This window comes from Talpa europaea (genome assembly GCF_964194135.1).
Source record: "Talpa europaea genome assembly, chromosome: 15".
NCBI lineage: Eukaryota > Metazoa > Chordata > Mammalia > Eulipotyphla > Talpidae > Talpa > Talpa europaea.
The window spans coordinates 7314293-7338591 of record NC_140083.1 but is presented as its reverse complement, the minus strand read 5'-3'; the positions used below and the strand labels follow the sequence as shown (position 1 = coordinate 7338591).

At 56.7% G+C, this 24299-nt stretch overlaps 1 protein-coding gene across 1 annotated transcript; it reads right to left on the bottom strand.

The window, feature by feature from the left end:
* Positions 1-9704: 9704 nt before the first annotated feature.
* Positions 9705-18103, bottom strand: MB (myoglobin). Its single transcript, XM_084255002.1, has 3 exons — positions 17952-18103; positions 13500-13722; positions 9705-10361 (listed from the first exon to the last, which is right to left on the bottom strand). The coding sequence occupies exons 1-3, from the start codon at positions 18044-18046 to the stop codon at positions 10215-10217; spliced, it is 465 nt and encodes a 154-aa protein (XP_084111128.1). The 5' UTR covers positions 18047-18103; the 3' UTR covers positions 9705-10214.
* Between the last annotated feature and the right edge of the window lie 6196 nt (positions 18104-24299).

Here is a 24299-nt window from a genome sequence, read left to right as displayed (position 1 = left end):
CCTGGGGGGCGGGTGGACATGTTATAAGCCTGATCTCATTTGGTTTCCATGATGCCCCAGGAGAAGAGACCTGCCCCCCTGTTTCACAGGTGAGGAACCTGAGGTTTTAGGCCCCGTGGCACGCCCACTGTCCGCAAGCAAGTCAGGGGCAAACAGAAATCCAGAACACTCACTAAGACAAGGGCCTGGCCTTAAGCTTGCCTGTACCCTAAGACCTGTCGCTCACCTCCATCTTCCATGCCTCTGCAGCTGGCTGGTCTGCAGCGGGAGAAGGAAGGTGCCTCTGGACCGGGGGGGGGGGGCTGATCTCTGGTGCAGTTCCTCCCGGGGACAGCCCTCAGGGAGATGGGCGACCTGCTGGCACCACCTAGTGGCCTGGAGATGGCGTGCGGCTTCCCTCGGGAGCCAGAGGACCCAGGGAGGCGGCGGGAGAGACGTTCACACAGAAAGCCTTCGTCCTCCACGGCTGGATCCTTGCAGCAAACGGATAAGGCTGAGCTGAAAGTGATCATCCTGCAGTTAGGAAGTGGAGGCTCAGGTGGGAATGGTGCACCCAGCCAGCCTGAGGCAGGCTGGAGGGAGTGGCTGCAAGGGGAGCCTCTGTGGAGGGTGCACACAGGAGGCCCAGGGGGAGAGGGGTCTGCCCAGCTCCCATCACACGCCAGGCTCGCCCCAGGAGGTCTGCTCCCCGCCCCTGCTCTGTGCAGACACTGGGGCCCGGGGCCCAGCTGTGGGTAGGCCCTGGGGGTTGGGGGTCACTGCTCCCCTGGATAGGGACGAGGAGGGCCGAGAGCCAGGGCAGGGCGGGGGTGCGGTTGGCGGGCACTGACGAAGGGCGGATTCCCGAGGGTGAGGAGGCAGGCTGGGCAGAGACGGACGGTTCTGGCTGAAGTGGAAACTGACCTGAGCTCCGGTCAGATCGCCGGCGCCAGGCCCGGGTCCGGAGCACTCGCTTCACTTACGGCTCAGGTCAAATGCACAGAACCACAATGTGAATGGGGGGCGGGGGGGGTCCACGTTGCAATAACAGATGCATTAATTCAACTGCCAGCAAAAAAGGGACAGCAATGAGCCCCTTGGCGGGTGGGGAGGCTGGTGAAGCAGCGCAGGTGGGGAGAATCCCAGGCCTCTTCCATCTGCTGGGGGAGCTGCCGTCTCCGGGCCAGAGTCCCCAGCAGCTCCTGGGGAGGCTCCGGACCTCGGACACAGAGTCCAGTGCCTCAAGCGCAGTGCCTGTATTTATACCACTCTTCGGGGCGTCTTATCGGGACCCCTTGCTGACTTTGATTGAGCGGGGACGCTCAGCATAGTTGGGTTTTCAGCCCCTTGGCTCTCACGAGTCCGTGTCAGTGTCTTGTCAACAAGTGGATCCTTCTTGATAACTTTAGTCTCTCGCTCCCCATGATGCCCCCGCTTCCAGCTCAGTCAGGGCCACCACATGGTCAGCACAAATAGCATCTTCATCGACCAGGATCGTTCTAATATCCGTACCTGACAGTCCGGGATCTGCGGCAGGAGGCGGAGGGGGGTGCAGGGGGGCGTGTGAGCCAGGGCTGCCCCATGCGCCAGTGGCCCGATAGGCGCCGCCTTCTTTTTCACCAGCTTTTTGAGCTGTGACTCGTATTCCCCGCAGTCACCCACTGGTACTCGCTGCTTTAGTGTATTCACAGAGATGAGCAAGCGCCACCACACCCATTTATTACAATCCCTCCCATCCCGCCCCCTGAGCCGTCATCCCGACCCCTTCCCTGCCTGAGGCTAGCGCGTATCTACTCTGTCTCAACAGACTCACCTCTTCCGGACACTTCTGTGAGTGGAGTCACGTGCTACCTGACAGCTCTTTTTGAAGTCTTACCTCACCTTCTGTAGCAAGTCAGTGTTCTCTCAATTTAAAGGGGAGGGAACTGCAGCTCAGAGTGGTGAAGTAACTTGCCCCAGGTCACCCAGCTCAGAGATGGCGGGTGGATTTGGATTATGCTACCGGCTCCTGAGATTCCAGGTCACCCTCTGAGGCCTAGCAATTTCAGAGGCCTGCTGGGCAGGTGCTTGGGTGGGAAGAAAACTAGGAGGGTGGAGGAGTTTGGGGTACAGAGGCCTGGAGCAAGCACTGGATCTGGGCACCAGTCCTGAGGAGCACAGAGGAAAGTGTGTGTTCAGGGCAGGCGGTGGGGTGGGCGTGTGGGCACCTGTGGGGAGGGCTGCAGGGCTGATGCAGGCACCGCTCCTGGATGGTCCCCTCTCTGCCTCCTCTCCCTCTGGAAGCAGCCTGCTCCCCTCACTCACACCCTCAGACTCTGGCCAGCCCTGTAGGGTGACAGCCTGGGCCTGCAGCCGCTGTCCTCTGCCATCTCCTCCCCTCCTGCCCTCTCTGGCCACAGCTCCCAGGACGTAATTGTCACCTGCTCCAGGGCGGCCATGCCAGCCTGTCCAGCTGCATCCTGGCAGCTCTGTCCCCGCATACCCTATGCCCTTTTAGCTAGGGTAGCCTGCTACCCTCTTCCTAGGAAGCCCCCTGTGGATCTACGTAATAAACCTCGTTTCTAAAAGCCATTTCCACATTTTGACCAAAAGAAATCAAATTTTGGAATATGTTCTTTCAGGCTGTTCTCAATTTTGGGCCCCCAGCTGGATCTCCCCCAATAGTCCCCTTAGGACCCCCAAGGCCATGAACTCCTGACACATGCGGTTCATGCTTCCCCTTGGATGCATGGGGAAACTGAGGCTCAGAGGTGGAAGGGGACTCCCAAAGGTCATGCACTGGGAAGGGCAGCCCTGGAGTGGGTGTGCACCTGAGCTCCTGCCTGGAATGAGATTGGGGAGGGGTTCTCTGAGACCCCGGGTGGCGCCAGAGCCCAGTGCCAGCCACAGTTGCCTGCTCTGCCCCAGCGCCAAACCTTTATTCACCTGTTCATCCACTAATTTTTTTAGAACCTGACAGCCCGGGCTGGAACACCAGCTCCCCTGAAGAAGTGCTCTGTGACTTTGGGCAAATTAGTTCACCTCTCTGGGCCTTGAGCTCCTCATCTATAAAATGGGTATGATAACAATAGCCCCTCCCTCGCGGGGCTTGGAACGTGCTGGCACATGCTGGCGCTGGGTGAGTGGGGCTTATTGTTGTTATGATTCCTGGTGAGTGCATCATGTGGGCTCATGCCACCCCATCCCACCCCTGTCCAAGGCGCTCACTGTCAGGAAAATAGGGCTCTTAGGTCTAGAGAGGCCAGGGCTGGGATGAAGTCTGCTGCTAGGTTTGCTGGACCAGAAAGGCAAGCTGGCCCAGGCTGGAGACCCATATGGGGGCCCACAGTGCTGTGGGGGTGCCAGCAGGGAGTCAGGCCGGGGTCTGGCTCAGCTCTGCAGCACACCTGTTCTGTGACCTTGGCCAGGTCACGTGCCTATCCTGGGTTATAAGTTCTTGCCCGCACGGTGGAGGATCCAGACCCTCCCTCCAGAGACCGGGGCAGCCAGATGTCCCCGAGCCAGCCACGGCGCCCAGGTTATATTTACCAGGACCGTGGACAGTCACACTCCTCGTCCTGGAGTCAGAGCCCAGGCAGGTGCATGAGGATCCCGGGGTCATGCGGCCCAACCCCCCACGTCCGAGGCTGGGTTCACTCGCCTGCTGCCTCGGCCCAGGCTCGTCCCAGTCGGGAAACACAAGGTGGGCACGCTGCACCCCCATGATCACACCCCTGCCCCCACTCCTGGCTTGAGAACGTTTTAATTTAAACTGTTTACACAGCTTATCACAGACTCACAGAAACGTTATAGGTTTGGAGACGGGGGGAAATGGGGGTATAAACACTGCGGCTGAGTGAGAGACAGAGACAGAGACAGAGATGGTGAGAGACAGACGCAGGGGCCAGAAAAGATAAGGCAGACATGGAAAGAGAGACGTATAGTCAAGTGCAGGAGACAGAGCAAGAAGAGTAGAAAAGGATTGAGACAGAGACAGAGACAGAGGCAGAGACAGAGGCAGAGGCAGAGGCAGCATCCCCAGCACAGAGCCCTCGGCGGCGAGGTGGGCCGGGGGTGGTGAGGCAGGCGGGGGGTGGTAAGCAGGGCTGGGGGCTGGAGTCGACCAAGGCTTATCTTCTCTGGGTTTCTCACCCATAAACCCAAATCTGAGCCCGGTGACCCCTAGGGGCTCCCTGCACCCTCTCCTGAGGCTCAGACCCGTGAGGCCTCTCTAGAAGGGCTTGGTGATGGATCCCACTGGCCTCATGGGCCTCTGGAGTTGGGTGATGCTTAATAGTCACCCCCTACGGTGGCTCCATATGTCTGACTTCATCTAGCAAGTGGGAAGCTGATCAGAGACACGGGCACGTCTCATCAAGGTCACACAGCCACAGTGACCGGACAGGCTGGGCAGCCGATGGGGCAGCAGGCCTTTCCACCCACTTCTGCTCCTTGAGTCCGTGGACCCAGACCCCAGTGTGCCCGTGGCTGTGCTGAGGGCTCCCTGCTTCACCCCCTGTCTGGCCAGAGGAGACCCAGTGCTCACCTAGCCATGTCACGGCCCCTTGACCTCTCCCAGCAAAGGACTAGGCGGGGATGTTCCTCACCTCCTGGCTTCTCCCCCTCCTCAGCGGGCAGCTGCCGCCTGCGACTCCTTCCTAAGAAATGAACTCTAGGAGAGGGGCCGGTTCCCGCAGCCTGCACGGCGCCGAGGCTGCTCTCTAAACGCCCGCGAGAAGAGACGCCAGGGGCTCGGGGTCCACGGATGATAATTCACTGGACCCTCACAAGGCCTACTGGGGTGAGGAGCCAGAAAAGTAATGTTTTCATTTCACCAATGAGGAAACCGAGGCACAGGAGGTGGAGTAACTTAACCCTGGGGAGAGTTGACAACTAAGGGTGGAGTATGGCCAAGAGGTCAGCCCCCCTCACACGGCTTACCCAGGGCCCGCCCTGAGCCAAGGCTTTAGCGGGCATGGCCTGTCTTGTCCTTGTGGCCTGCACTGTTGGGCCCCTGCCCTTCCCTCAGCTCCATGCCTCCTGCCTGAGTCTCCTGTTGGCTTGGGGCTCACCCCCGAAGGAGGCCCCGGGCTGAGTCACGGTTGCTCTCTGCCCGTCATGGCGGCCTCGTCTGTGATTGGCTGAGGCATGGGCAGTGACTCTGTCCTGGAAAGTGGGGCTAGGGTGTGGGGTGGGGGCCAAGGGCATCTCAAAAAGGAGGCCAAGGGGCTTCCAGAAGGTTCTCTGCTCTCAAAAGGGGACATGAGCAAAGACTTGCCGTTTCCTGCCTTTGGATATTGAATGAGAATGTGATGCCTGCAGCTTGGCAGCCGTTCTGTGACACTGAGGAGATGATAAATCACAGATCAGCCGACCTAGAGGTGTGAGAGAGACCCTGAGCCAGCACCTCCTCAACCCTGAGGGCCAGGAGAGGCAATAATAAGACACTAAACTGCCGTGTTTTAAGCCCGTCTATCTTGGAGGGGTGTATATTATGCAGCAAGAGAAACCAGAACAGTACGTGTTCCCTAAATATTTGGTGGATGAAATATGGGTACCTGGTTATGTGGAGTTTATTTTTCTTTATCTTCTTAAGGGAAATTATCTTGTAGAAGAACCAAGAGTTTGCATCAAGCGGCAGTGACCTCAGGTCCCTGGGAGTGGCTCACCTGTGCTCCACAGGGGCCTCTCTGACACCCCATGAATGGTGAGAGGTGAGCCACCAGTGACCTGAGCCTGGCCAACTCAGTAGCCTTTGGCAAATCACCCCGGGCTCAGGATCCTCGCCAGCCCAGCCTGCAATACCCAGTGGGGCCTTGGTCGCGTGGCTTCAACTGGCAGGTTAGTGAGTCTGCCTGGAGAATTATCACTCGCTGTCATCAGCTCTGGGTAGTGGGGTGAGGGCATCACCCCCCCCTCCCCGGAGTGCCGGGAGACCTGTCCCAGGTGGATGCGGCAGGCCATGCTGGTTATGCCAAGCTGTGGGTGCCCCCAGATGGACACTGCACCCCAGATGCAGATCCCAGCCCTGTTGCTTCTCAGCTGGGCAATCTCGGGTGATTTCCTAGACTCTGTGTCTTCTCACCTGTAAGCTCAGGGTGACAATTGCATGAGTCAGGGTCCTCCTGAGAAACAGAGTCTAGGATGTTTCTAGAATAGAGTTCTTTTAAGCAATTGGCTCACAAGTATAGGGAACTGGCAAGTCTAAGATCTGCGGGACAGGCAGGGGCTAAGAGAACCCTGTCCCAACAGCATCCACACCACCTGCCCCTGCCACCCACCTAGGGCTCATGTGCCTTGGTGTCAGGGAGTTTCAAATAACAAACAAACAAACAAACAAATAAATCTTAAAATATATGTATATTTTAAGATTTATTTATTTATACAAGAACTGGGGTACAGGCCAGATATGCTGGAGGGTGAGAGGATTCACCAGAGACAGAGTGGAGAACAGAACAAGCAGACTGATGAAATACACTGCTGAGGGGAGCAGCAGGCATGACAGGAGAGGTCTGCCACGTCATGTGGGTATCTCCACTGCTGGCGGGGATCGAATCGGCACTGCAGAGGCTGCGGACAGTTTCACAGCACTGCGCTCAACTGCCTGCACCACCAGGGAGGCCCAAAGATATGTATTTTTTAAAGAGACAACTCTCACTGGTTTGTGATCATAAAATTGTGTGTGTGTGTGTGTGTGTGTGTGTTGGGGGGGGTGCAGACAGACAGACAGACAGATGGACACAGAGAGAACTCATGACGAAATATCAAGAGACGTGGTTGCAGGAGGGATAAGATGGCGAACGTGCGTGCCGCCCGGCACACTCCATGGGGCCTGTGTCCCCGCTTTCTGCTGTCACCTGACACCCTGGCCCTGCTTCCCTAAAGGCTTGCCAAGTCAGAAGTCAAACGAAGCCATCACGCACACAGCTCTTGACAATTTATCGCTGTGCTCTCCAGATATTGCCCAAGTCCTGGTTCCCTTCACGTCCTCTGCAGTCTGGGGCGTCCCCTGGGCTGGCACTCGGGGCCTACGAGGGGTCGCCTGGCCATCCCGAGGGCATGGCTCCGGGGGCCCTGAGCGACAGGCAAAGGGGACTCAAAGTCTGGAGTAGACCCAGGCTTGGGGAGAGAGTGGGCACTGTATCACACACGCATGCAAACACACAAAAACAAACACACTCTTCAACTTCAGGAACCCGTGAACATGACACCATCCACGGTGCCTCCTGAGTCACTTCATGTTTAAAATGCTCCACAGTTTGCAACGTGCTTTTCCACCCTGAGAGAAACATCAGGGGGCTCAGGGACTCACTAGCCCACGTAAGCAAGGAGGGGACGGCCCAGAGGATCAGAGTCAGTCCAAGGGCATCTCACAGAAGCTCAGCAGGAGGAGATGCAGTGGGTGCAGGCCCCAGAGGGCACGTCCCGGGCACACCTGCTGCACTGCTTTCCGGACCCCGCGGACTTCACAAATGGATGGTTGGCAGCTGCCTGTCCACGTCCAGCAAGGCCATGGGCACCGTTTGCCTGCAGCCTGTGCCCGCTTCCCGAGCCCACATCACGCTCAGCAAGGCACGTATGTTGGGCTTGCAGGCTTCATGCTACCACGCGCTTAGCCAGTGGTGGTCTGGGGAAAACATGACTGTCACTTGCCCCGCGGAATCAGCCAAATCCGCTTTACTGCCGAGGTCTGGAACTGAACCTGCCACGTCCCCCAGGGGCCTGTGTGTATGTTTGTGCATAAGTTCCCTCGGTTCTGTTGCCCAAGTGCACTTACCACCTGACCGTGACGTATGTCCACTGTGACTGGGCCCTGACCCAGGCGCCCCAGGAGGCGGCCTAACCCGCCCACACAGGCCCGGACCCCAAGCCCATAAGCCCCTGAGCACTGACCCAGCCGGTCGGCCTCACCGACAGTCCAGAGCCCAGCCCGGAGCCAAGCCCAGCACCTGGCAAGCCACAGGCCTCAGCAAATGTTTGTTCATGGAGGGCATCAGTGCAATACCACGGAGTTCATTTGGAGGCCTCTCCTGGTAGAGCTCCCCCTTTCTCTACTTACCAAAGTAAAGCCCCCCTGTCCTCCGGCAGAGCCCCATGCTTTCTTCTCACTCCCTCTTTGTGAGTGGGGGACCAAGCCTGCCTTTCACAGCATGGGGCCTAGGCCCAATCTGGGGCTTAGCATGAAGTATTTGCTCAACAAATATTTGCTAGATCAATGCGGAATAAATGCCATTTGTTCTGAAGGATCCCATTTTTAAAAGTGCTGGCCTGTATTTCCCTTGGGGTTTCTTTTCTGCCTCCCTGCTCCCTCGCAGACAGCGTGGCCTGAGGAAAGGAGGTGGCAGCAGAAAGCAAGAAAATCATGTCTCTTGCACAGATTTGCTGATTCCAACTTAGGCCCAGAGCGAACCAGACAGAACTCACAGGAAGGGCAAAAGATTCAAAAATCCTGAGGCTGAGAAATTATTTTCTGAATTGTCTCAGCCACACAGAGGATGCCCAACAGTGCGGCTGCATTGCAGGGGGCGGGGGCGGGGAGTTGTCTATTGTGCACATGAAAAATATAAAATGAGGGTTTGGTTCTGTTGTGTTCTGAGCGGCTGTGCTCAATCCCTATTTGTTGCATGAGCCCTGAACGGATGACAAATGCCTGGCACTTCTTCAATCCTGACTTTATTCGGCCCTGACTCAGTTGTCAAAGCACCTGCTCTCCGCCTAGGTTGTCAGCTACGCGGGGCAGGGACGGCTCACGCAGCGAGTCCTGCTCCCCCATGCAGAGGGCTCCGGCCTGGACACAGACGGGACTTGCTCTATAAATGCTTGGGGTTTCTCTGCTGCCCTGTCCTCTCCTCACCCTCCTCGCCTCTTCCTTCCCAGAGCATAAGAATTTGCACAGCCTGGAGCAGTGGAAGGGGGCAGAAGGGCTGTGTCCCCATCCCCTGCGGCAGCACAGCCCGATGGCCGAGCCTCTTAGGACCTGTGTCACCTCGAAGGCCACGCACTGTGTCTGCTTCAGTGGCTGTGAGCCTTGGTGTGATCTGGACTTTGGGGCGGTGAGGTTGGGCCCGGGCCGTGGGCCAGACACTCAGGCAGGGGGTACTAGGTCACTGGTGCTGGGAGTCCCTGGAGATTTATGGGACCAAAGACTTGGAGCGGCCCCTGAGTCCTGGGTTATTCAAGGCCAGGGAGGGAGGGGCCAGACACACCCAGGCCACCAGCAACTCCGCACGGCCCCTCCTGGCTGCGTCCCCGCAGCTGTACTGACTCTGCCGGTGCACTCGGCATTTGCACACTTACTTGTGTCTCCTGGCCTGGGTGTGTCATTCCCGAGTCTGTCCTTCATCTGTGGCCTGAAGGTCAGCATTGCCACTGGCTGGCCGCCTCACAGTCCCCGCCGCTGGAGTCACTGCCCAGCCCTGCCACCGACTAGCAGGTGTCCCTGAGCTTGTTACTTAAATGGTCACCACCGTGACCTTCTCCCCTGGATCTGTGCCCTCAGCCCCAGGTTCCTGGCGCCAACAGCCCCATATCACAAAGGCCTGTGATCTGCCCACTGCCCCTCCTCCCAGGGCCTGGCACTGTCCCTGCTACTGAGCAGCAGCCTAAGGGAGAAGGGGCTTGTCCTGCTCCCCTCCTGCCCCTCCTCTCCCCAAGGCTCTCTGCCCACACAGTCCCAGCACCTGCCCAGAGGGACCTGGGGGGTGGGGCTATACTTGCATGGGGGGCGAAAATCACCAGGCAGAGACTGAGATGTTGCAGGGTTTTTTATTAAAACCAGGTGAGTCACTCAGTTACCTGAGAAGGCACAGGTGTGGCTGTCCCGCCCCGCCCGCCTCCGGCAGCAAAGGTGCATTCTGCCGTCTTCACGGGGCCAGGCTGGGTCAGATCGGATGGCTGGGGCTTAGTTTAAGGCTTGGATTTGGGGTTAAAGGTGAGGGTGAAGGTGTAGGTCAGAGGTCGGGAGGAACTGGGTTGGGATTTCGGTGAGAGAATTAATGAGGTATGACCCAGACTCTGCAGGCCTGTGAGCCACGGGCCAGCCTCTCGGTTCCCAGGAGACGACTCTCCGGGGCGGGGGCCGGTCTCTCGGGTAAGAGTCCCCGGGAGCCCCCGCCCGCCCCTCACGCCCTCGCCTCTCCTGCCCACTCCCACAAACAAACCAATACTCAGAAGCACACGCTACGCAGCTACGGGACATTCGGTCCCCGCCCTCGCCGGCCGGGCCGGGTGGGGGTGGGGGTGGGGGCAGCCAGAGCTTAGCCCTGGAACCCCAGCTCCTTGTACTTGGCGGCCATGTCGTTTCGGAACAGCTCCAGGGCTTTCTTCATGGCTCCCTGGGCGGCGTCGCCGAAGTCCCCGGAGTGCTTGCTCTGCAGGACCTGGATGATGATCTCGGAGATGAGCTGCAGGGGGGGGCGGCGAGGGGTCACTGGGTTGGACAGGCCAGAAGCTAGGTGGGGCCCACCCAGGCCCACCTTCGCTCCATTCCAGGGCCGGTTATTGGGGCACCCTGGGTTGTCTCTTTTCCCCCCAGGACCCCCTAAGACAGGAACAGATGGGGAAACTGAGGCCTGTCTTGGGACAGACAGGAAAGGCCAGGCGGTGCACCCCCAGTCACGTGGCAGGGGGGCTGCCTACCCACTGCCCTGCTCGGCTCCTGCTCAGGCGAGGACCCAGCGGCAGCCGGGCCAGAGCTCAGGGTGGGGCACTCAGGGCCGCAGAAAGGAAGGGGCTGCGCCTTGCCCTGATTTTACCCAGAAGTTTGCAATCAGGAAATCTGGAAAGAACCAATTCCTATTTGCATGTATTTAGCATTTGCATTTAATGACTTGGAAGGGTTATTGCTTTAAATAGGACGGGGTGGGAGCGTGGGGGACAGAGAGCCTCCCCTTTTCCATGGAGCAGGGGAGGGAGGAAGAAGAGGAAGGAGAAGGCCTCCCGTCCACACACCCCCACCTAAACGTCTGCTCTCAGCCCCACCACTCCGCTCAGTTAACACCCACAGTTTCGTCACCGAGCGCACCAAGGCAGGCATCGCTGTGCCGGGCGCGGGGCCACCGCGGGGCCTGCGCCATCTCACGGGTATAAATGCTACAGAGCTTTTTCAACGGTTAATCAAGATTGATGCCAAGCACGGCCCCTGGCCAGCAGGCCCCGTGGGGTTGTTTTACGGAGTCCCAGGCAGGAAGTGGCCAGGCTGGGGTCACGCAGCAAGTGGCCGGCAGAGCGGGGGGTTCATACCCAGGGGACTGTGGACAGAGGCCCGTCAGAGCCAAGGACAGACGCAGCGACGGCACTGTCATCACGTTTTGCCATTTTCTCAGGAGCCTGGGGTGCCAGTGACAGAAAGCCATTGGGGAGGGGGACAGGAGCAGAGGGAGCCCCCCAAAAGAACAAGAATCAACGCCTTTCAGCTAAGAAACCAGGACAGCCCACAAAGGTCTGCCCTGGGCCTCGATGTGGACAGATGCCTTCACCTTTCACTTCACGACGCAGCAAAACAAAGTGGGGGTACAGGTGCCAAGGAGCAACCTTAGGAGACCGAAGTTCCGGCCCAGCTCTGCCCAGGCCCCCTGTGTGACCTCACCTGGAACACAGGGGCGTAGGAGACCCCATGGGGAACCTCGGACTCAGCCTTCCCTGAATCGATGGCAGAGTCACTAATATTGGGAACTACGGGGTGGGCCAGCAGAGCGACTGAGACAAGGGTGCCCTCTGCCCCACGCCACCGCCGGCCCCCACTCGGGCGAGAAGGAGCCACCTCAGGGAGAGCACCGAAGAGGTCCACGGAGAGGGGAAAGGCTGCTGCTCGGGGCTGGGGCTGCAGTAAATTAAGCCTGTTTGGGGTGGGCGGGGCCTGTGCACCAGCTGGGGGCGCCACTTGGCTGCGTTTTCTCTCTAAGCCTGTTCCTTTATCCCCAGAGCGTGAACGGTCCTCGGGCTGGACTGTGAGCCCAGCACACACCGCAGGGGCTCAGGCCCGGAAGACAGCCAGGCTCTACCCTGGAGGCGCTCCTGGCCTGGCCCCCGGGGCCAGGATCATTACAATACAGCCCGCAGGCGCCTGACAGCCTGAGCATAAAGCCCCTTCCGGGTGGGGAGGACACGCAGAGGGGGCAGCTGCTTCATGGGCCTGGGGCCAGGACAGAGGAGGTGGTTTCTGAGCTGGGGCTGGGAGCTGAGAGGGATTCACCAAGAGAAGAGGCAGGAGGCACGGAGTCCAGAGGCAGGACTGGCTCCTCACGTCTGGGATTCCGAGTGGGATGGGCAGAGGACGGTTTGTGTGTGATGGGGGCGGGGTGCAAGGAGGTGAGGCTGAGGAGCGGTTGTGGTTGTCAGTGAGAGGCATTGGGCCACAGAGATTCAGAGCCCGGGCTCCAGAGAGCAGACTGTGCCTGCAGGCTCTTCAGCACTGTGACCTTGGATAAGTGGTTTAACCTCTCTGAGCTGTTTCCAAGTCTAGAAAATGAGAATGACCGGGCACCTGCCTGGCAGAGACTGCACACTTTCTCCACTGGTAGCCGCAAGCTGGCTGCATGCGGAGTGACAATGGGTTACACTTCCCAGCTTCCCAGGCAGACAAGTGAGCTCTTATAACTAAATTCTAGCCAAGGAGAAGTGAACTAAATTGTTGCATGAAATTTCCTTAGACTCCCTAAAAGAGTGGCGTCCTCTCCTCGTCGCGCTTCCTGTTGGGAGTATGAACCAGATGGCTGGCGCCCTAGCAGCCATCTTGAACCATGAGTCAACTTTGAGGGTGGCTGCCACATGCCAAGGACAGGGCAGAGCGGAAAAAGCCTGGCTGCCTGGGGCTCCACAGCAGCTCTGGACTTACTGCTCCGAACTCCTTTTGTGGAAAAGGAAAGGAAGATGCCAGATGCAATGTCTCACCTTGTGGGGGCAACGGTGAGACCCCTTCTCAGTGACCCAAATACCATCGCTCTTACCCTCGTTGCTGTACCAGCTGCCTGCTGCTCCCACCCCAAGAAGGTGCACCTATCCGCCCCTCCTCCGCTAGGACCCCGACTCTCCGTCTCTTCATCTGTAGGGATGCTGGAGCCAACAGAGCCAGCCTGCCAGCTGCCATGCCCTACTGAGCCCGGCTGCCCCGCTCTCGCCGCATGAGTCCTGCATGTCTCAGGCCCCCAGTGGCCCCAGGGTGCTGGCAGAACAGAGACCTAGTGTGAATCCTGGTTCTGCCATCTGCCACCTCTGGGACCACGGACAAGCTATTTAATCACCCTGTGCCTCAGTTTCCCCATCTGTGAAGTGGCACAAAATAGAAAGGATGCCAGCTGAGCACCAGAATCACTCTTCTCCCTGGGCCACAGGAAACTAATTTGGGGGAGAAACATGTTTACTCTCAAGACCCCAGGAGGAAGGCAGCGTGGGTGACAGCCCCCTCTTTATAGATGAGGAAACTGGGGCGCAGAGAAGAGTGACCGGGTCACCCCTGCAGTTAGCAGCTGTGCGGGGACTAGGACCCAGGCTCGTCCCGGCCAGGCCTCTCCCGCCCGTGCCCACGCCCGCCTGCTACGCACCTCCAGGTACTTGACGGGGATCTTGTGCTTGTTGGCGTGGGACTGGGCCAGAGGCTGCAGCTCGGCCGCATGCTGCCCCTTCTTCTTGAGGATGCCGCCCAGGGCGGTGAGCACGGTGCCTCCATGCTTCTTCAGGTCCTCGGAGGCCCTCATCTCATCCTCCGACTTCAGGCCCTTGAACTTGTCAAACTTCTCCAGGGTCTCAGGGTGATTCTTGAAGAGTCTGTGGGGACAAACAGGGGTGAGGTCAGACGTGGGCATGCGCGGTGGGGCCTGGAGGTGGCCGGACTAGAGGTCAAGTCCAGGCTGCCCTGCTTCCTGGCTGTGTGACCTCGGGCAGCTCACTTGACCTCTCTGTGGTTTGTCTCCTCACCCGAGGCCTGGGAATAACCAGTGTCTCACGGAGGGTGTGCCAGGAGGACTCAGTGAAGGTGTGTCCTGAGGGCCCCAGGGCACTGGCACACGGCCTATGTTGTGTAAATTCCTGCTATTATTTTTATGTTGGCATCATTGTCTCCATCTTCTTCGTTGCTACGGGGAGAGGCAGGCAGGGAAGCCATCTCTGCCCTCATTGTACCCTGGCTCACTCAGGTTTTCCCTAAGTTGTTTGGAGAATGGAGGACAAACTAGCATCGTGGGAGGAGCAGGGGGAGGAGGGGTAAGAGAGCGGGGAGCTCTGCACCCACTCCTGTACTTCCCGCTGGGTCATGTTATCCCTGTTCCACAAGGCTCGGGACGTGCAGTCCTAGCTCGGTCTTGCGGGGCTGCTGTGCAGAGCAGCGGGACTGAGATCAGGCCCGAGTGACTCAAGCAGTCGTGCACGTCAGCGACCTTCTCTGCTGCTTCCTGCCTAGGGATCATCCTTTGGTTGCTTGAATGCTTCCTGCGATGGGAGACTCACTACCACCTGCCAGAGCCTCTCCAGCCCGGAGCAGCTCGCAGGCTCGCTCCCTGGACCTCCCCGGCCCCAGGAGGTGCAGGTGGTGAGGGGCCCTGGTGGGAGGCACCTGCCAGAGACCAGGTGTGCCAGGCAGGTATCCAGTGAGCTGGCTATAGAGGGCCCTGCCCATGACCCTGAGCGGCCACCTCCAGCCTCGGACCTCAGCCCTCTTCCTGTGAAAGGTGGTGTTGGTTAAAGAGGGTCACACCAACTTCTTGTCCTTCCTGGGCAAGACCAGAGGTGGGTGGCAGCTCAGGTCTCATGGCTGTGGGCGGCAGAGCTCAGACCCAAGCCCACAGTCAGAAGTTTCCAGAGTTTGCACTGTTCCCCTTGGGTTGCACCCTGAAATGTTGGCTGGAATTGCTCCGTCTGCCTGGGTTTTTTTCTCCTCCTGGATGATGGCTTCAGGTCCTTGACCAGTTTCTGTTCCTGGCTGTGTGAAATCCTCAACCTGACCACGGACACACCCGGACTCACACGCATGCACACGTGTGTGCAGCCACAGCTGTGCCCCGTGTCACCCCCTCACCCTGGGGCCTGGCCAGGCCTTGTGCGTCATTGACAGCTCGTCTCTGGCACCTTTCACTCTAGGGACCCTGAGCTCCTGACTATTATTATCTGTTGACAATGATCCTTGAACTGCTGCCTGACATACGTGAGACCTGTCGCCCACAGAGGGAGGCCCGACCCGAGGCCCAGAGCAGTCAGGGACCTCAGGCATTTGGGGATTTCCAGATGTCTGGGAGAAAGAATGTGGGCCTGAGGAGTAGGGAGGCTGAGTGCTGGCCCCGGCCCTGTCTCCAGTGTGCTGTGTGACGGTGGATAAGTCACTGAACTTCTGGGGCTTGGTTCATGCTTCTGTAAAGCAAAAGGGTTGGTCTAGTTCATTTTGCAGCCTCCAAATTCTAGGACTTGACCCCAGTCCTCACCCTCCGCCCTAACCTTCCATGCACAGCATGTCAGCCAGCCAGAGCAGGACCCATATTTGCTTTAAGCAGGGCAGGAAAAGCAAGCTAAATCATGATCTAGAAAAGATGCAGCGTGAGCCTGGCTCTTCCATTGGGAGCAGAATCGGGGTGCGCGAGGGGCGGGCAGCACAGCGCTGGGGTCTGGAGCAGGTGAGCTGGATCCAGGAGGCCTAGACTTGAATTCCAGCTGTGGCTCTGGGCAAGTCATGTCACCTCACTTTTAAATGTGGGGTTCCTAACATCTCCCTCCCCAGGCTGAGGCGAGGCTTTAATGAGTCAGTGCCTGTGAGGGGCACACAATTTGCTGTTCTCCAACGCGCCCCTGACCTCTCATCTCTACTGTCACCATCACCCTCGCCATGGACACCAGCACCCCCATCACCTCACTGTCACCGCCAGCATCAGTGAGGACTGGGGTTAAGGCTCTGTCTAGTCGCCAGTGCCGGGTTGACTCTCAGCCTTGATTTCTCCCTTAACATGATATTATTGGCCTCCAGCCGCGATTTGCAAACCTTTCATGGCCTCGAAATCCTTTGTTCAAATGCAAAAATAAATAAAGCAGAAAAGTGTTGGCAAGAAAAGGAAAGGCAGGCGGCTGGAGCCCCCTCGGCAGCCCCTGCCTCCTGACCTCCCCGCTCCTGGACCCACAGTCTTCCACTTGACCTTCCGGCCTTTGTGCCCCATACCTCGGACTTGCAGCATTTTATCAACCAACTCAGCTGGACAGAATTTGCCTCTTTATAGTGGGAGGAATGGGAGAAGAAGGCCAGTTAGAGAAAGCCCAGATTCAACATCTGAGACAGACCAAGAAGCCCGCTCCCCCGGGACATTCGCAGCTCAGAGAGCTCGTGTCCTCTCTCCCCCGACCCCACCCGTCCCGGACACCAAGCGGGCAGGAGCAGCTGGCGTGGTCCCTGCGTGCCCGGCATGACAGGGCACCGGGCTCTCTGGGGCCTTCCAGAGGCCATCACATCTCGTCCCTGGCATCTGGCCCCTGGCAGGTCTCCTGGTCCACCCTGAAATGAGAGGAAACGTCTCCCCGGATGATACGGCATCTCAAGTCTCCTTGGCGACATCCAAGTGACTATCTTAGAGCTGGCAGCCCCCAGATGACCTTGGACAGACTGACTCTGCAAGCCAAGCTCCTACCCTAGTTCCCTAGAAGCAGGGGGGGACCATGAACTCAAAAAATGCCAGGGCATGAGCCCCCCGAGACCAGGCCAGACTATCAGTTAGAAAATTGGGTCCAGGGAGGAGCAGTAACTCAGCCAAAGTCACACAGCAAACTGGGGGCTCAGAAGTTGATGTCAACTTGCAGGAGCTCTTTGTCCAGCCAGACAGGACCTGTTGCAGCCCTAGCAGGAAGAGAAATTCAGAAGGGAACTCCCCAAGATGCCAGCAGTCAGCAGAGAACTTGATGGTCCATGCGCTATTCGAGCATGGGCCACTGGGCGCAATGACGGGCCGGCTGTCCCAGACATGGAGCTGGAAGTGGGTGAAGCCTAAGGGAGACAGAAGGGGCACCTGGCCTGGGAAAGGAAGCCCATTCTGGCTCAGAAGGAAGGAGAAATTCATCTGTCAATTAAAGGACCAAGATCAAGCACGCACTCCTGGCTACCCCAGCCCACTTCCTCCCGGCGCTGATGGACTGATTTACACCCCGTGAGGCTTTTGACCTGGCTGGCCCAGAGCATGAGAGAAGGGGCCCGGAAAGAGGGGAGTCTGTCGCCCCCCGGGGTAGACGGCAATGGAAAAATGAGCTGTATTTGCAAGCCATGTGCCAGTCTCTATTGACAAAACTCAGACTTTTGTTTTCTTTGGTTTATTCCAGAACTCCTTATAGAAGGCAAGACCATCTGTCTGAATGCAAGACCATTGTGAGCAATCAAAATCAAAACATTCTCGACATGAAAAGTCATACCAATGGGCCTCTTCCCTTTTCTAATGACAGTAATTTAAAGATCCCTGTCAACTTCCAGAACTCATTTCTGCTCTACGGTGCAGATATCAGGAGTTCCTCCCTTGCACCAGAGAGGAAATCAAGGCTCAGAGAGGTTGTGTACCTTCCCTAAGGTAACACAGCCGCTCAGTGGCAGATCCAGGTCTAAAGCAACAGGTTCCACCTTGAAGGCCATGTCTTAGCCTTGACACTTCATAGGCTTTCATAGTCTTGGGACTCAGGGAGCACCCTCTCCCTCCTAGGTCCTTCTTGTTCTCATCCATTAAGTAAGATCGGGGCTGGAGGTGGGGAGATATGTCAGGGCTCGCTAACTCTGTCTACATTCCTCTTGGTGGGCTCTAAGTATCTGGGGTTGCTCACCCAGCTCCCCTCCAATTCTTGACATCGGCATGAGGTGGAATGCTTCCTTCCCTGACTCCAATCTCTGACGTACAAAAGCAAAAACTTTAACAAGTGAGACTTTTAACAAGCTCAACTAACACAGCCAACTGGTCAACCCTGGCGGCCAACACGCCACCTTGCAGGTGAATCCCCTGGATCTTTGGGAAGCAGGTGCTAGAGATAATGGAATCTCTTCCTTTTACCTGATGAGGACCTCTTGCCCGTGGCCGGGGATGTCAGCCTCCACCTTCCCCCAGACGTTCAGCACCAGCTGCCATTCCCCGTCGCTGAGCCCCATGGCGAGTCTGAAGAAGACAAAGAGAGCAAGCGTGGACTGACTGGGTGTCCTGGCCCTGAAAGCTGGGGTTTGAGGTTGCCTGGTCTCTCAGAAGCTTTATACCCTCCCGGATGCTTGATACTCGATCACTTGACTGCTTGTTCTCTCTCTCCCTTGCCCTCACCCCACCCCCTTTCATGCAGGGGTCTAATCTTTTCCTTTCTCTAACCCTCACATGGAAGCTATTTTGGGGCAGGTGCCATTGTGGGGAGGTAGGACAACTCAGGCCACAGGGGGTGGGGGTGGTTGCGTGTGGCAAGAGACGAGAGGAGGTTGGGCCACTGTCTGGACTGTCAAGCTAACAGAAAGGGCACCAGCAAGGCCAACCCCAGCGGCCTGAAACCCAACTCTCTTTGCTGTCAGTCATCCCACGAGGGCTGGCATCTTTCTGAGCTTAGGTAGCAGGGTCCTACTGGCCCTGCAAAGTGGGGCTTTTGGGGCTCTCGCTGTCTACATGCTAAGGCTCCTTTTAGTGGGCGCTAGCCACTGCTCAGCCACTTTCTGACCCTTTGCCAGAATATGCCCCACTCAGCCAGAAGTGTTGGGAAGGAGCCACATGTGTTCCTGCTCAGAGCCGGGTCAACCCAGGAAAATCCATAACCATTAGATCCTGGATTTCCCCACACCACCAAGAAAACTGGCTTGTGAAGTGCCCTCTGAACAAAGGACTACTTCCCCCTTCCATTTATTTGTATGTAGTCCTGTTGTATTGTTTACCTCATCAGATTATATTTCTTTGTTTCCAAGCCAACTGCTCCATTAGTATAATAGTAGCCAATACTCCCAGAGACTTTGCCGGGCGCCAAGCCCATTCCCAAGCACTTTATATTCAGCGGCTAGTTTAATCACCTAACAGCCTTATATGAGCAACATGAACATTACCCCATCTAATTGAGGGGAAGTGAGGAAATCTGTGCCGCAGCCCCATAGTTAGTTGATGGAAGACTTGGGAATTGAGCCCAGGAAATCAGACCCCTGAGTCCATGTTCCTGAGCATCTTGCTTTGATTTTCACATGGGCAGGGGCTTTGTTTTATTCATCTGTGTATCTTTGAGACGTCACATAGTGAACTGCCTCAAGTCTGAACTGAATGTTCGTTGAGTAAAAAGATGGATCGCTTTGCAAGGAAGGCAAGTGGAGGATTATTGGCCATATTTTACAATAATCCATCATCTGTCCACACCCATCCATCCATCCATCCGTCCATCCATCCCCCAAACACCCAAGTATCCATCATGTTCTCTCTCCAACCTGCTACCAATCACTGCTGATTGGACCATGCTGACACCTCGTCCCGGGCAGCCAATGGCAGTGCTGTCCATTAGCCACAACAATCACATCCCCCCTTAAAAATGTGATCAGTTTGGCAAAAAATAGTGCAGTGATGGGAACTGTGGAGTCCCAGGGAGTCGGTTTCATGGCTATTCCTTGATAAGAACCTCAAACTTAAAGCCTCCCAATGCAACCCTGAGTCTAGAATACTCTCTACCCTTCAAGGGTTATCACGAGCCACCGCTTCGCATATGATCTCCTTTGTATCTTTTCAGGGAGTCCCATTTATTGAGTCAGCTGATTCCTGGCCAAAAAGGTCAGAGGCACAAGGGCCGCCTGTCAGGTGCCCTTCCTAACATCGTGTTTCAGATGTCACCGTGAGGGGGTAGAGCTCAGGGTAGAGCCTCTGATGGCACAAGTCACCCACAAGGCTCTGCCTTCACCCTGGATACCGGGCCAGGGAGCTTCCAGAGCCCAGGCGGCTGTAAGACGGGAGGTGCTTCAGCAACATGAACAGCGAAAGAGCTATAGGTGGGACTGTGTCGAGCTAAAAAGATTTTGCACAGCAAAAGAGACTATCATTAAGATGCAAAGACACTGTACTGAATGGAATCAAAGACTGGCACATTGTACGTCCAATCGAGGCTAATAGCTGAGGTTTATAAAGAATTCATCCAATGCAACAACAATAAAAATAATCAAAAAGTGGGCAAAGGATCTGAATAGACACTTCCCCAAAGAAGACATATAGATGGCCTATTGGCACATGAAAAAAAGATTCACTATCTCTTATCAGGTAAATGCAAATCAGAACCACAACGAAAGGGCCTCCCTGGCGGTGCCACCAAGCTATCAGCAGCCACTGCATCACGATCGACCCAGCCAGGGAGCTGACCCACAGGGCACAGCAGACCTCTCCTTGTCTCCCGGCTGCTCCCCTCAGCAGTGTGTATCAGTAGATCTGCCTGTTCTGCTCCCCACTCTGTCTCTGGTGAATCCTCTCACTCCCTTCACCCCTCTGGCCTACACCCCAGCTCTTGTGTGCATAAATAAATAAAAATAAATCTTAAAAAAAAAAACCCACAATGAGATACCACCTGACACCCGTGAGAATGGTCCAGATCAAAAAGACCGAACAAGTGCTGGCGAGGATGTGGAGGAAAAAGAACACTCTTACACCGTGGGTGGGATGTAGACTGGTCCAGCCGCTATGGAAAACTGCGTGGCACTTTCTCAAAATATCAAAAACAGATCTCCCATCATATCCAGCTATTCCGCTCCTTGGTATCTACCCGCAGACAGTAACGACACCCAACAAGAAGACACCTGCGCTCCGGTGTTCCCTGCGGCACTACAGAAAATAGCCAAGAGGTGGAAACAAACTGGGGGCCCAGAGGTGTGGTGTGTGTATGTACACAGCTGCAGGATGAAATCCTGCCATTCGCTGCATCATGGATGGCACCAGAAGGGATTATGCTAAGTGGAACAAGCAGAGGAAGATAAATTCAAGATGATTTCACTCATATGTGCGGAGAAGAAAGAATCAAGCAGAGAAACAGATAAAACGAGGCCAGAACAAACCAGAGGGGAGGGTGGGCGTGGGGCCCCGTGGGCAGTAGAGGAGGGTTTGGGTGTGTGGGCGGTGGGTGTGGGGGAACACACGGCGAAGAGGGGTAAACCTGCACCCTTAAAACATAGTGTTGTAAAGTGGTGATGCCTCAATTAAAAATGTCCTAGGAATTTTCCAGAGGCTGCTCATTCATTCTTTTGTTCAACTGCCTGAGGCTGAGGGCATTTGTGCAAACCTCAGTATCAAAAGAGGGCACTCTGAGAGGGCGTGCCAAGGGCTCAGGACCTCGGCAGCTGCAGCCACCTCCTCTGGTGACCTGCTGAGGACGAGCCGACGTGGAGGAGCAGGAGCGGCTGGCCCTGGCCCCAGGCTGGCCACTGAGCCACCTGGCTGATGCTACTGAGAGAGCATCATGGGCTCTGACTGAAGCACTTAGCCCTGGGCAATGTCATTTTCCATCTCTCGCTGTCCTGCGCCCTCTTGGGACAGCTGAACAGCCCTGGGGGGCAGCAGGGGAAGGCTTAAGGAAACAAAGCCTTGGTGAGGTCCAGCCCCGAACCCAGATCCAAAGACCCACAGCTCTTTCCAGCCCCCCGGTTGTCTGGGACAGCCGGAGCCTTTAAAATCTCATCAATTCCTGACTGATGCTAAAGCATTTAACACGGAGCTGTCAACCCCTTGGCAAGCACCCCGTCAGCTGGCACGCTCGCGGGGACCTGCGGCTTTGAAGTTGATGAACCTTTTAAGTTTTACCATTTAAGCTAATAGGCAAGAACCGACATCTGTTTGTACTTACATCTCTACAACAGAACAGGCTTACCTAACCGTTGCTATGGCTACCTGGAGTCGCCAGCTTTGTTTGGGGGCTATAATTATCCCCATGACAGCCTTCAAATGGCCAGGGCAGGCAAGCTGGAGGTGTGCAAATAGGAAAGATGGCTGCCTTTGTGTGCAAAACTTTCTGCAGCCTTTCACTCTCATCTCCTTCTCTCCTGCTCGGGTGCTCTCTCACACACACACACAATGTGCACACACATGCATGTGTGTGCACACACTTACCATACATGCACCACATACATGCATGTGTGTTCAGGGACTTTAATACCCAATGGCAGCAAAACTGGCTGCCATTAAGTCCAAGCTGCCCACTCCTCTTTTCCCCTTTCATGTCACAGAAGCCTTTGAATGTGGAAGTCTGAGACTTGTAGAATCACCCTCAAATCTTCAATTTCTGGAATCTTGAGATCCCAGGATTAAAATTCTAGAGCTCCAATGTCTTCAGTGTTTGCCACTCTGGAAACTTGGGTTCCAGATTCCAGAATCACAGAAAGCTGGAGACAAAGAAAAGTCTAGCAGTCTCGGGCCGTAGTATCTGGAAGCTAGAAGGGACCTCCGGGGATGCTGGCCCAAGGGCCCACCGAGGGCGGGAGTCCTCCCTGGGGCTCGTCATCCGGCATCTGCTTGAATACTCCAAGTCCCTAAAGCTTTAAAGAGTCTCCATTCCCGGACCAGAACACTGCCCCACCCCCACCCCCCTGCCACCCGCCCTGTCCTGCTCTCTCCACGTGCTGGCCCCGTGGCCACCAGGGGCTTGGGGGCCGGCGAGCGTCTCTCACAAGGGGAGTTGCAGGCCCACTTAACTTTCTTTGTCCAGACCCAGCATCCCAGGACTTTAACTGAACGTTCGCTCCTAGCAAGGCCAGCGGAGTCTCTCTGGACAGAGAAGCCCAGTTCTGCCAATCCTCAGGGGCTGACAACTCGCCAGGCTTGACACCACACACAAAGCAACGGCCGGGCGAGGGGCTTCCAGCTCCTACCCACCCGCACATGTTGGTGTCCCCGCTGGCCGTCACCCAGGCCCTTCCCTTTCAAGAGCTGCAAATCCAGCCTGGATGACCAGGGGATTTGTGGCCTTCGGGCAGCCAGCAGCTCCCCCCAGCAGTCAGGGGTGACACTGGAAGACTCCACCAGGCCCCAAAGCCAGAAAGACAGAGACAGTTTGGCTCTTCAAAGTCAAGGTCCCCTCAACCTTGACCACCTCCTTTCCTCCTCCTCTGGGAACCACCCCTTTGGAGGCCAGCCTGGCGATGCCTCCCTCTGCCCCCGGCTTGGCTCACTGTTTCCTGGCAGAATCCACCCCCCGGGACCAGCGCCAGGCCAGACTCCGGGCAGAGCTGGGGCTGGAGCTTGCAGGGACCAGCCAAGGCCCTCCTGGCGGTGGGACCCCCAAGCCTGTGCCAGACCCTCAGTTGGGCCCCCCTCCCCCTCAATCCCCTAGCAGCATCGTACTGACCACAGCTCCCCTTCTCCCCAGCTGTCCTCCTGGAGCCTCCAGCCAAGCAAGCGGTGGGGGCTGGGGGTGGGGAGAGGTGTCTTATAGCAGCTGGGGAGAGGCACAAGGAACTAAAAATACAGTTTACAGGGCAAGGCTCCTCCTCCCCCTGGAGGCCATGGGGGCTTATTGGAGGAGGCCTGGCAGGACACAGGGATCCTGATACCCCAGGCAACAGGTGTGGCCTGGACAGGCCGGCTCCCTGACCCTCGTTCAGCCCCATCTCTGCAGCCCCCTCCGCCCCTTCCTCCCTTCCTGGCCCTCTCGCAGAGACAGCTGCCCCGCCGGGGCCTACCCCCTACTGCACCTCTTTCCCCTCTGGAAGCCAACACTAGCACAGCTATCTCAGCTCTCTCTGCTTTGGGGTGCAGCTCCCCATCGTGAGCTCCTCAAAGCAGAAATATAAAACTGATCACTCAAAAGCAGGAATACACTGCATTCCAGGGGCACTGCTCCCCCCAGAAAGCCTTAGCCTTAGACACTTTCAAGCGTAAGCTCTACTTTACACACAAGAATACCCAGGCACAGAGAGGTTAAGGAACTTGCTCAAGGTCACACAGCTAGGAAATGTCAAGCATTAATTTTGAGCCCCAGGCAGGCTGGCCCGACTCTGGAACCCTTCCGTTTCCTGCTCACATCTTCCTGACAGTGCTTTGCAAAGAACCAGGTCAATAGTTTTTTGAATGTGTGTTTTCTTGAACAGAGTCCTCCAGAGTCTTAGCTTTGTGGACGTGAAAATAGAGTTGGGAGCCTTCTGGGAAGGCTGACATCGGGGGCCCTTCTGCCATCTAGTGGCCGTCAGGAGAAACGCCACCATCGGTGGCGGGGTCCCTGTGTTCACCCCCTCATCCTGCCAGCAGAGTCAGTTTCCACCTCTACACTCATCGCAAGGGATGGTTTGTAAATTATTAAAATATGAGTCTGGTCTTTGCTGGTCTTTGCTCTCGAGGGACTCAAAGTCAAACACAATAGAGATTTGAGCAAAGGATGGGAGAGCAAGAAAGTCCCCGAGGCCCAGCCTGAGGAAACCCATGGGCAGA